Source organism: Microplitis demolitor, chromosome 6, assembly GCF_026212275.2.
Source record: "Microplitis demolitor isolate Queensland-Clemson2020A chromosome 6, iyMicDemo2.1a, whole genome shotgun sequence".
Classification (NCBI taxonomy): Eukaryota; Metazoa; Arthropoda; class Insecta; order Hymenoptera; family Braconidae; genus Microplitis; species Microplitis demolitor.
This window is the reverse complement of record NC_068550.1, coordinates 17,477,530-17,490,878: the sequence shown is the minus strand read 5'-3', so window position 1 is coordinate 17,490,878 and position 13,349 is coordinate 17,477,530. Positions and strand designations below refer to the sequence as shown.

The window sequence follows — 13,349 nt, the reverse complement described above, 5'->3', positions numbered from 1 at the left end:
GAGCAGATGAATAGGGGTGAGAATGAGGTTGACAGATTTGAGATGTTTGCCATGAATAAGATGTCAATTGAGAAGAGACGGGAGGGTATGAGGCTTGCTGCAAAACGAATTTCAGGGCAACAGTAGGAAGAGAAGGTTGCAGCTGATATGGTTGTAGCTGCTGCTGTTGCTGATATAGTTGTAGCTGTTGTAGTTGTTGCTGTGGTTGTAACTGCTGCTGTTGCACTTGCTGCTGTTGCTGATATAGTTGTAGCTGTTGTCGTTGCTGCTGTGGTTGTTGCTGACATGATTGTAGCTGTTGTAGTTCCTGCTGTTGCTGGAATGGTTGTACCTGTTGCAGTTGTTGCTGATGTGGTTGTAACTGGTGCAATTGTTATGGCTGCGATTGTAACTGCGGCTGATTTTCATCCTTATCCACTTTCATGAGAAGCTGTTGGTAGTTAAAATTGAACCGACGAATAGTTTTCATAGTCCTTCTCGAAACAGGTTGCGCAGACTTTGGCAGCATGACATTAGCAGCCTGTTTTCGAGGCACAACGTGTTCATTATTGACGGCAACAGATGACTGTTGAGGTCTTGGGGGCGCCATAGCATGAGCATCAAGTCCCTGACGTTCAATAGCTCAGTTATTGACAGCATTAGGTGGCTGAAAAAATCTTGGAGGCATGGCATCAACAGCCTGTTCATGAAGTACAATGGGTCCATTATTAGGGACAGCGAGTGGCTGACGAGGCAGTTGCGGCATGGGATTAACATCATGTTCCTGACGTCCAACAGCTTGGTTATTGACAGCACCAGGTAGCTGAACAAATCTTGGTGGCATGGCATAACCAGCCTGTTCTTGAGGCACAACGAGTCCATTATTGACGACAACGGGTCCGTCATTGACGGCATCGGGTGGCTGTTGAGGCCTTGGTGGTGGCATGTCATTAACGATGAGTCCTTGATGTTCGACAAGCCAGTTATTGACGGTGACAGGCGGCTGATAAGGCATTGGTGAAGGTATGGCAACAGGTACAGGGTTCTGACGTCCAGCAAGTTCATTATTGACGGCGACAGGTGGCTGATGAGGCATTGGTGGCGGTATGGCAACAGGTTCAGGGTTTTCAGGTACAGCAACTTCAATATTGACGGCAACAGGTAGCTGATGAGGCCTTGGTGGCGGTGTGGCAACAGGTACAGGGTTCTGACGTACAGCAACTTCATTATTGACGGTGACAGGTGGCTGATGAGGCATTGGTGAAGGTATGGCAACAGGTACAGGGTTCTGACGTCCAGCAAGTTCATTATTGACGGCGACAGGTGGCTGATGAGGCATTGGTGGCGGTATGGCAACAGGTTCAGGGTTTTCAGGTACAGCAACTTCAATATTGACGGCAACAGGTAGCTGATGAGGCCTTGGTGGCGGTGTGGCAACAGGTACAGGGTTCTGACGTACAGCAACTTCATTATTGACGGTGACAGGTGGCTGATGAGGCATTGGTGGCGGTATGGCAACAGATCCAGGGTTTTCAGGTGCAGGAACTTCAATATTAAAGGCAACAGGCAGCTGTCGCGCTGGTGACGCCGTGCAGCAGGTGTTTGGCCTGTTAACGGAGCCAGACTGTAACTGGCCTGATGTAGCTGTTGGTCGACCACGGGTGCCACGTGCTCTTCTGCCTTTTCCCACGTAAAACCATATAATTAAACACAGAAAATTCACTAAAAAATTATAAATTTGAATTGTAGCAATTACCTCGTGACTTTCCACTAAAACCGTTCATCGTCTGTGGATCTTGAATATGCATGGACAAAATATTAAAATTTTTTTATATTAAGAGTCTGGGGCATTTATTTATTTAAATTTTCAATTGATTTATTCCTTTTAAGGTTCGAGATATTAATTTTTTTGCAATTTCATTTTTATACCCCCAGCCAGATTACAAGAAAGGGAATTTCTACACCCCTACCCAAATTGAATAAAAAAAAATTGATTTAGCCAATTTCTTTGATCCTCAGCAAAGTAAATTTGATAAATTTTTATATAAATCAATTTTCTATACCCCAGGTAAAAGGAAAAAAAAAAAATAAATAAGAAGAATTCGTTCCTAGGACCCTCAACAGACTAAATTATTTCAATTTTCATGAAAATTAAATTCCTCTGCCTACAGTCAAATTGTGTAAAAACATTTTGATTAATTAATATTTAATAAATTCAAATATTTTTTCTTTAATTCAAGTTTATAAATCGTATTTATTTTATATAGGAATTTAATCTGTTTTTGCCCGTACTATTCCTTTTCCAGGCCAAAATCAGACTTATTCTCGTATGATATTTAGTCTGTTTTGAATCGGGATTAGACAAAAAACAGACTTTTTTATTATAATTATTGGCTTGTGTTCAATTGTTTTCAAGGACGAAAACAGACTTTATTTACTATAATTTTTAGCCTGTTTTTAATCGCTTTTAGATCTAAAGCAGGACTTTTTATAGATATAAATAATAATAATAAAAATCTAGATTTATAAATTTATTTTAATTTTTTGGTATTTGAAACATGCTAATGCGCTTCCGCAATAAGTTGTCACATGAATTTCGATGTTTGCTAATGCCAAAATATTTTAAATTTCATCCAGTAAATAAGAAAAAATTCTTGACATTTCAAGAGTTATTTTTTTCACTTTTATTAAAAGCTAAAGATATACAGTCAAGACCACTAGAAATTAAGCTGTCAAACTTTCATTAACTGCGGACATTTTTAAACAAAAGATACGAAGTAAATAGTAAACAAAACATAATCAATTCTGTAGCTTAATATTTTTTTAACAAATATTGGCCATAAATAAAAATCTTCTAAGTCCATGATTTAATCCAGTTTTGCCCTTGCAAATTTTCAGAACTAAAATTTTTAAAGTTCAAGAATTGATCTAGTTTCATCGGCCCGTAACGCAATCGTTTTTTAAAACAACAGGTGGAAAACAGCTTAAATTTTTTGTAAAAGATCAAAAACAGATCAAATAGTCTAATTAGACTAAAATCAGATCAAATTTTTCGACCCGGGATGTTATTTCTATCCACATCTTTTCTGTCGTGTGAAGTATTTATATTAAATAGATAGTTTATTGCTAATAACCTCTTAGAAAATATGACAATACTTTAATGAGCTAAATCATAGTTTAAATAAACATTATCAAATGTAATTGATAAATTGATAAAAGGTAATGAAAATATTTTTTTTTGTGGCGTCGTTTGCTATGTAAGTTAATCAGAACCTAAAAAAATTTTTTTTTGCTTTGGACTTGTGATGAAATTCTTTGAAATATTTTATAATTAATATTAATTTTTATTTATAGATATCGCATGTTCACTTATTTAAGATGTTGAGAGATTTAAGATGCTTGCTGTCTGCGGTGGGTTATCAATTTTAAATTATAATTCAAAAACTTTTTTCGGGAGCCAGAGACGTCTCTTCCCGGAATGTAGATTAAAGGGTAATTTACATGAAAGGAAAGCAGCAGACGTATACTGTGATCAAAAAATGATTATTCAAATAGATTTAATGTAAAATTGAATTAATTACAAACTTTGGTCTATGGAAAACGTTATACGTTAGAAAAAATCACAACGATGAAAAATTCGATCGAAGGAAAATTTTTCGAAAAAATAATGAACAGAAAAGTACTCTACCTACAGGACACAGCGAGTTATCATTGTTATCGATCACAGTCGATAATATAAATTGCAGATAAGAGAGAGAGCGCACTATTCAATTTAAAAATTTAATTTTTGTTATGAAATTATGTAGACAGGATAATAAAAAATAATAGAATAATAGATATTATTAATTAAATTACAACTTATATTAAGCTATTTTTTAATATTTAAATCTGAATTTTTTTTTTAATATTATAATTGAGAATATTTATTATTTTCAATAAATAATTATGAAATAAACAATTTTTTGTCTCTTTAAATTTTATTCATAATTACAATCATGCTTAAAATAACATCAGTTATTTAAGATCGTACTTATAAAAATGATTAAATTACTCAATTTGTACGTGCACAAATTATAACGTAGATAAAGAAAAATTGTTAAGTTTTAAATTACCCTTACAATTGTATCAGTTATTCATGATAATACTCATCCAAATTATGAAATTACTGAACTTGTTCGTACAAATTTTTATAAATAAACAAAAAAGTTTCATTTAGCTTAAAATTACGTTTAAAATAACTTTAGTTTTTTAAGAACATACTCATCAAAATCATTAATTTCCTTAACTTGTACGTACACATTTTTTAAAATAAACAAAAAAATATTATTTAGCGATAAATGACGCTTACAAAGACAGTATATCGGCTAATTCTTCCCACATATCATTACTTTCTTTAGCCATTACCCTTTTTCAATATAATATATATATTAACAAATATTTTTATTTATTTTATTATGTAAATAACTTTTGAAATATTTTCAAATTACTTATTTGCTTGCGTCACTATATTATCAAAAATTTTGAAATTCATATCAAGCTTTGCACGTACAAGTTAACAAATAACTGTAACAAACGTTATTGATGCATATTCATGGGAAATATCCTCTTTGAAATTCAGCATGTTGGCCACAAATAGGACAGTTACTATTTCCACCAGCTGTGGCTTCTTGACAACATTGCTCACATATACGAATATGTAAACATGGCAAGCACACAATAGTAATCGGTTGGCGAGTACATAATTCACATACCATCAATGGAAACTCATTATTGTTAGGGTTTATCTGGAATTGTCCTTCGCTAAATCTAGCGGCTACTTTGCAAAATGGACATTTTATTCTTAACCCTTGAAAATTTGCTGCATCTCGTACATGTTCAGAACATTGACGGCACCTTTGGATAGTAAGCATGGCAAACAAACAATTTGCACAGGGTTTGTATTACACAGGGAACAAACCATCATCTCATTATTTTTTACTGGAATATTAGCATCTTCAGCTTGCTGATTAGCATTCAGTTTTGTTTATAAATAAAAAATAAGAATAAATAAATAAAATAAAATAGATCAATAACAAGAAAATAAAAAATTATCATTAATTGGAGTAGAGATTGAAGAACTAGAAGAGGTAGGGAAAATCAAATAGAGGAAACGTGAGTGGATGAAAGGGACGTATAAGGAAAATAGGAAAAATGAAAGAGAACACAATATGAATATGAATAGGGGAGAATACTAGAACAAAGAGATAGTATTAAATTTGAGAATAACAAGGGAAAAATACATATTCAAAGAAAGGCATTGAGGTCAAAAGTAGGTGTGGGGGCAGAGGGTTGATCTAAATAAGACCGAAATCACAATATTTGTTAATGAATAAGGGATAAATAAGGAATAAAAAACTTATCCTAGTAAATAAAGAAAAAAGGATAGAGAGAAGTTAAATGTAAAGAGTTACACTAAAGAGAAAGTAGAGAATCATATATATTTAATAAATAACTCTTTCTTACCATCATTTTGAATGGCAGCATTTTGTACTAAATCATGTATTTGCTCTACATTGACGATTAGTTATCCCTCTAATAATAACTCTGCAGTATAAGTTAAATCATTGTAATATAAATCTTGAACAGGAACTATTCTCTGTAGAAATTCATTTACAGCCAATTGTTCACGTGTCAACAGCCTCCATAAACGTTCCACTAACGGTTTCTCAAGGCATAAGTTATTAGCTCTCGGAAAACGAGATACTACAATGACAGGATTTTCTTGTAATCTTCTCAAATTATTATTTGCGAAGTTCATTAGTAATATATATTTTTCGATAAAAAAAAAAAATATATATATATATATATATATATATATATATATATATATATATATGTATATATATATATATATATATATATATATATATATATATATATTAACAATAAGTAATTAATCAATCGAAATTAGAAGAGGGTAAACAAGAATAATAGAAACAGCTATATATCAGAATCATGGATGGGGGGGGGGGGGAGAAAATAACAAAGAACCAATTTTAAAATATCCTAGTAGTGGATGGATAGATAAATCTAGATACGTGGAGCCCATTATGCAAATGTATAATAAAATATATCTGAAGATCTATTCGAAAGGGGTGTGTAAAAGTATTTTAATCGAAAAGTTGTCGAACTGGAGGAAGGAATAGAAAGATGAGCTGGAGAAAATGGAAGCGGAAGTATTGAAAGTGATGTAGGAAAGGGTTGAAGTAGAAACAATCAAAGGGAATTTGAATAAAAGAGTAGGAAAAATGAAAATAAGGAAGGATGATCAGAGAATTATGAACTAAAACCATAATTATCGGTATAAATTCATCGACGCGTGGAAGAGAACCATATTAGGAGGACAAAATTACGGAGACGTAGACAATAAAAGTAATCGGGTGTAGGATTCGGTGTGGTCGTATTCGCTCTGAGTGAAGCCATGGTAGGGGAAATCAAATTGACTGAAGCGTTTGCAGTGGTTACTTTCGGAGTTACGGGAGGCTATGATTACTGAAATTGTAAGCAAGCACACGTGAAGTATTTATTTTGTTATCATTTAATTATTTATTTTTCATTTTGATTTTTTCCTCAATATCATATTTTGACTTTGATATGAATTTCAAACAACTTAACCTAAATGCTTACTGCATTCTTTTTTATTTTTTATCATTATACTTACTTATTGTTGATTCGGTTAGCTAAAAAACAAAACTGCAATTACTATAAAACTGTCACATATTTTTTACATTTTTTTTTTTACTATTATTTATAATATTTATTTATTTTTATGTTTCTTGCTATTGACATACGTATAAAAACATACTCTGACAGCCTCCCGTAGTTCATATTTTGTCTGGCGCTGCAGTCACACTCATAGCGAATAAGTAAGGTAAGGATCAAAAACTCCAAAGATAGTAATTGTCATTCAATACTTACTAATTAAATCCCTAGTTGTCGGATTTCTTTCCAAGCGGTATTGGAAATCTCTTACAGCTAATACAGGTACATTTGTAATACCAGCTGGAAAACAAAACAGACTTATTGCGTCAAAGTTAACGTTTCTTACCCAATCATTTTCAAAATAGTTTATGAACGGCTGAAGATCAAGGCGAACTGCAGGGTTTAATGTGTCTACCGATTGTAAAAATCCATCTAAGACTATATGCCCAGGTAAAAGAATAATGCTCATTGTTTGTTTAACAAATTTTACGTGATGTTCATTTTGTAAATCCACACCCAAATTTAATGCTTGTTGATGTAAAATCTATAAAAATAAACATTATATAAATTAAATTTAAACTTATTATATTAAATTCTATTCAAGTTTAATTCATTAAAAATTCATCGCAATTTCAATGTAAGATTTCAAATCAAAGTTCTGTTAGACCAGAGTATAGTAATTATTGGAAAAACCTGTAAAAAATAAATTTTATAATCAATGAATATCAGTAGTTGGCATACACGATATCTTAAAATATGAAAACACATTTGGTTTTGACTTGCTTTTGACTAAGTTGTCTTACTTAGTACCCATTTACGCCAACTAAGTCAAATTAAAGTCATGTTGCTTTAGTTATTTTAAATTCTTAAGTTAAAAAAATAATATTGAAGTCAAAAGAATTATTGCAGACAAAATCAAGTTAATTAAGTCAAAGGCAAGTCAAATTAGTCAGAAAAGTGCATCGGTTGCGAGAAGAAAAACTTACGTTGTTATTATATTTAGCTACAATATACGTTAATAAACTAGTGTCATTGATTTGTGGCAGTATTGAAGTAGTTGTGCCAATAAAAATCGTATTAAATATAACAGGGCTATGCTGTTACTCTGGTCGTCTTTAAATTACCTTTTGAAGGGCGCCACTGGAAGTGATAACGGCCTCCCAGAACCGGATCTTAAATCGTCAGGGTCGGTGTAATTTATTTAATTGTAAGAGAAGGATGAGGAAGGATAACTTATAAATTATTTACTTCTCCGATTCACAAATTAAACCTTTTTATTTATAACCTTTTTAACCTTTTTGACCTTATTCACTTATAACCTTTTATAAACCTTATATAATATACCTTGTGACGAGGCAAAATCCTAGCCTCGGTTGCTAGTTATATTTTTTTATAGATACTTTGATTTAACTAATCGACGTCGCGACAACCGAGAGGCACCGAGATACGTACGACTTAGTCGCACGGTCTCTCTTCGCAGGACCTCACCACCTGATGGTGGGCGACACCTGCGAAATACTTCCCTGGAGGCGCAATGCTCCACCTCAGGAGATCGTAAGCCGACCCACTGGAACTGACGTTGGTCCAGTGCCCTGCAGTCCACCTTGCGGGGACATACGCGGCTGGCTCATTCATACAGGTGAGGCCAGTTCAGCCTATGTGGCGCCATCTCTGAGGGGGAAAACACAGTACTTTGTATTCGATCGTTGATTGAGCGACTGAGTGTGGTATCGCTCCCACTGTTGCAGCCGCGTGGATACCCTAGCAATTCCCTAGGCGACGTGAGGTTGGTCAACTGCACAAAAGGAACCAGGGGACTTCTTTTTGGAGGGGAAGTCACTCTTGGTTGATCCGCAACGCTGATCGGTTGAAAAGTATTTCTTTTGGTTGATTATTTATAAACGTAATAGCTCTGTTTTTTGAATAAAGTGCTACATAATTTTAAACGATACTCCGTGTTGTCATTTGTCTTAACAGTACCTGTCCATTAGTTTGAAGTAGAATAACTAGTACATTCAACGCTGTGTAGCACGAGCCAAGTTAATACTTCAGTGAAAGTAAGAAGGTAAGTCCGTATTTATTTATCTGCTCAATGTCCATTGTCCATGACTACCCTGGTGAGGCCAACATGGTAGCCTAGTGGAAGCAAGAAAATAAGTTACGTGGCCCAGCCCCGGAACGCTGCTTAGAAACCAGCGTAGTAAGTAGGAACCGAACGGATACCTGTCCTCGAGGTTAAATTGGCCGAGGAGGAGGCATACCGTTTTAACCTTTTATAAACCTTATAACTTTTCATAAACCTTATAACTTTTTATAAACCTTATAACCTTTTATAAACCTTATAACCTTTTATAAACCTTACGACCTTTTATGAACCTTTTAACCTTATACCTTATATAACCTTTTATAAACCTTATTTTATTAACCCGCAATAATTTCTTGATTAAAATTGGCCAACTACCTTTGGCACTTCCATACACTCACACGCACAATTGTTAAAAATCGCTTAACCTTCACGATACTTAATTACTAAATTTTCCACTAAAACTCTTATTTATTTTACTCACACACTCACTCTGTCCCCTGGACTTATTTTACACATACTGAAATTACAATAATTTTCCCGCAATAAATAAATTAATTAATTTGGAGAATTATATAATTATTAATTGATTTATTAATTATTTTCCTTTTCCACTATGTTGATTATTATTCCTTTTTTTAATTTTTTTCGCCAATAACTTTTAACTTTAATAACACAACGCTCGCGACGTTACCAATTTATTCCACGCAGTTCCGCCAATTTTTTCAGCTTTTATCACGTACTTCTTTTCAGGTACTTGGTTCTCGCAAGATTTATTCCTAATTTTATTAATACTTCTCTTTAACTATTTCCTCTAATTAATTAATTATAAATTCATTAATTCACTTAATTCTTCCTATTTATTTTTCAGTGACCACGAACCCTTTTGTACTTTTTCCAGAGATAATTTCTTATTAATTTTATTTAATTTTATTAATTTTTCTTACTTATAATTAATTAATTTTCGACTAGCGATTATGACTAGATTCGACAGTTCCGATGCGTGAGTTACTCGACCTACCAGGAAACTTCTAGAATAATTCCGGCTACCTGCCTGGAAATATTTTACTAACGCAATGGCTCCGGCTACCTGCCTGGAGTTTATTAATTAATTATTTTATATAGTTTGATTCCGAGTTTAAATTATTAATTTGCGCTTTATGAATTTAATTATTCGAATCACGAGTAATAAATTTTTGAACGCTAAGACGCGACGCTACCAGACGTACGACGATTTATTAATTAAAATTTTCCGGCTTCCTACCTGGAAAAATTTTAAATAAATACCTTTACAACAATTTAACTCTTTGGTTCCTTTCTCGTCGTTGTGTTTGTCTTGGTCTCGTCCTGGTTTGGTCTGGTGATTGTAAATTTTCCGTTTCGTTCCAGTATTTGTCCCTTGTCTCTCCTCTTTCTCTATCTCTAAACTCTCCTCTACCCGTACTCTCCTTCAACCTGCTTAATCAGACGCAATCAGTAATATTTATAATAAATACCGGCTAACCGCCTGGTATCTGATAAAAGATTTGGATAATTTATCGCTCGGTTCCACAATAAAACACAAGCTCTCACTAAATAATTTTACCTAATATAAACTCGCAGCGTCTAAATATCGGCGGTTATAATGGAGTCCTATCGTAGCGTCTCCTCAGCTGTTGAACTTTTCCTCGACTGGACTAGGTCCGTTCGGTCTGGTCGTTCCGGTCACTAATGCCCGATTCTCGTATCGGTCCCCGTTATAATTGCTCCCTCACTTCTTGACTTTGGTTGTCTTTCTTCTCCTACTTAATTCTAAGTGGGGTTGACGATCGATCAATTGAGATTTCCACTTCCGGACGACTAGTCGCTACCTACCCGGAATACCCTGGGTGGTAATGTCACATGACCGACAGTACACATAATGGATTTTATTTTGGACTTATGTGAACGCGGTAAATTCGAATTTACCCCGTTACATAAATTCAAATGATCCAATAAATCTGGGATCACCCATAATCAATGCATTATCATTAACATTGACTACCTCAATTAAATTACCAATTGAGTATCGTCGTAAAAAACGAAGTGTCGGGTCATTGAATGAATGAATTAAATCATTAAATGTCTGAACAGGAGCGGGAATAAACCGATTGCGGGCATTACTCATGTTCTTTCGTACCCTTTCATATGGTAGTAATTCGGTAACATTTTCACGATATCTGAAAAGAAATATGAAAATTAATTTTTATTTATTAACTTAAACAATTTTTTTATTTATTAACTTAAATTATAGGAAACTTACAGTGCAGCAACTTCACCGTACACCTGGCGCAACGGTAGGAATGACCGGGTTGCTGCTGTTATTAACTCATTTTTAAATCTTTCCCTCACCAGGTTTCTTTGGAGACGTCCAGCATGTTGGTGCCCACGACTCAACATTATGGGACCATTTTCATCTTCGATTCCTCGAGCCGGACATCGCTGGGTCAACCTCAGTTGGCAGTGAACATATCTGTGGAAAAATCCGTTATTTGTAGTAGTTGAAATATATAATTTATATGTATATTTATATATATATATATATATATATATATATATATATATATAATTATAAGTTTGAATTATAATATTTGCAATATAATATTTATAAATATATAATTATAAGTTAATTAAATATTAAGCTGATAACATATGTTATGTGTGTATGTATGCATGTATCTATGTATTATGTATTATGCATGTATTTTTGTATGATAAAGTATGTATTATTATCAGCTAATATTGTTATGAAAAATGATCAATCAAAAAGTTTATAAAATAAAAAAATTTTACACTTACTTTCGATCACCGACAGTCCGCTCAATAAAATATGACTATCTATTTTCCCTTATAATACCTGCCATTAAATAATAAATTTAGTAATTCTAATTAATAAGATTTTACTTCGTGTTCGAACTGAATATGTATATGAAGATAGTAAATTATAGTGCGACAATTTAACAATAATGAACACGGGCTAATGCTTAATGAATGATGGCGTCTCAATTCTTTATAAACTAAATAAAATAAAATTATTCTAGAAAGAAACAAAAGCCGATCAGCATTTGTTTATTTGTGTAATAATATATAATGACGCTAATTTATTAAACAAGTATCATTGAAGAAAGATATAAAATTTAGGCACTTACCTTTGTCGACAAACATCAAAAATAATAAAATTATCCAGGTAATTAACATTTTTTAGATTTCCATCTTAAAAATTCAATAAGAAAAAATGACTTTATGTAATAAATGTGCAAATATATATAATAATACATTCATTTGTAATGTTAAACATACGTTGGCTTATATACTTATGCATATATATACATGTATATTTCAGTCTTGGAGGTAATATAGAGCTCTTACTGATGGAGACTGATCTCGGACTGCCTGTCGATTTAAAGATGTAGTTAATTTTATTGTCATTACTCAAATTAATTTTAAATATCTTCAATAAAAATGTTTCAATTTGGTCCGAAAAAACATAATACGTTAGTACCAATATTTTTTTATGGATACTGTTATTCACTAACTGGAAAATCAAATAATAATGATGCTCCGTAAGTAAGATTTACTTTTTTATTTTTCAGTTCGAACTATGATACTTATGAGTATCATACTATAAGTTATTGGATATGAATAAATGCCTGATGTTATACTACCATTTATTTTTTAATTTTATATATATTGTACTAGTTTAGATTAATTAATCTATTTATTTTGATATAGTTATGTTGAGTGTCATGAAAAAAATCGAATTAAATGCCCAGCTCGAGGAATTAAGACTGGAGAGTTGAGAGTGTTATTGACCCAAAATCATAATCATAACAGAAATTATAATCATCATTTGATTTATAAATTTAAACGAGAACTTTATCTAGCGATAACATCGAGCAATCGTGATTTGCGTATAGTTTATAATGAAGTAAGCATAAGGTATGTACCAAAATATCCAATGTAAAAATAATTAGTATCGTCAAATGTGTTACAATAATTTTTAATAATGTTATTTGATGAATAAAAATTACCTCTAACTTTCCGTGAATAAATAATTATCAATTTTTTTTTTTTTTTTCTTGTAATTCTCTAAGCTACTGTGTTTTCGTTGGTTTAAAAAATTTTATTAAATCAACAAATGAGATCATAATTTGATAGTTAAATATATATATATATATATATATATATATATATATATATATATTTATATATATTACCATTTATTATTTAATATTCAAGATGCATAAGAATAATTTTATTAATACTGTTTGAACACAATTACAAAGAATAGTAATAACACTCATATGATTTAATTTTACCAATGATCATGTTATTTTTACAGCCACCCACGTGCATCTACTTTAGTACCATATAACAACATTGTAAAGACAATGCAAACATGGTGCAAGAATAACGGTCCTCCGGTTTCGAAGACGATGGAAGAATATGTGATGCGATTAAATTCACATCGATGAAAAAGTTCTTTTTTTTTCGAATGAAAGTCAGTTAACTGTTTTTAATGTTAATG

The 13,349-nt window shown here is 32.4% G+C and overlaps 1 protein-coding gene across 1 annotated transcript; it reads right to left on the bottom strand.

Annotated features, from left to right (window-relative positions):
• Positions 1-622: 622 nt before the first annotated feature.
• On the bottom strand, positions 623-1,787 carry LOC103578218 (uncharacterized). The gene is made up of 2 exons (XM_014443388.2): positions 1,736-1,787; positions 623-1,659 (listed from the first exon to the last, which is right to left on the bottom strand). Exons 1-2 carry the CDS (start codon positions 1,785-1,787, stop codon positions 623-625), a joined length of 1,089 nt encoding a protein of 362 aa, XP_014298874.2.
• Positions 1,788-13,349: the final 11,562 nt, after the last annotated feature.

Coding starts and splice junctions, on each gene's coding strand:
- LOC103578218 (XM_014443388.2), bottom strand. CDS start 1,787: ATGCATATTCAAGATCCACAGACGATGAACGGTTTTAGTGGAAAGTCA. Junction 1,660..1,735: donor TTTTAGTGGAAAGTCACGAG/GTAATTGCTACA, acceptor ACGTGGGAAAAG/GCAGAAGAGCACGTGGCACC.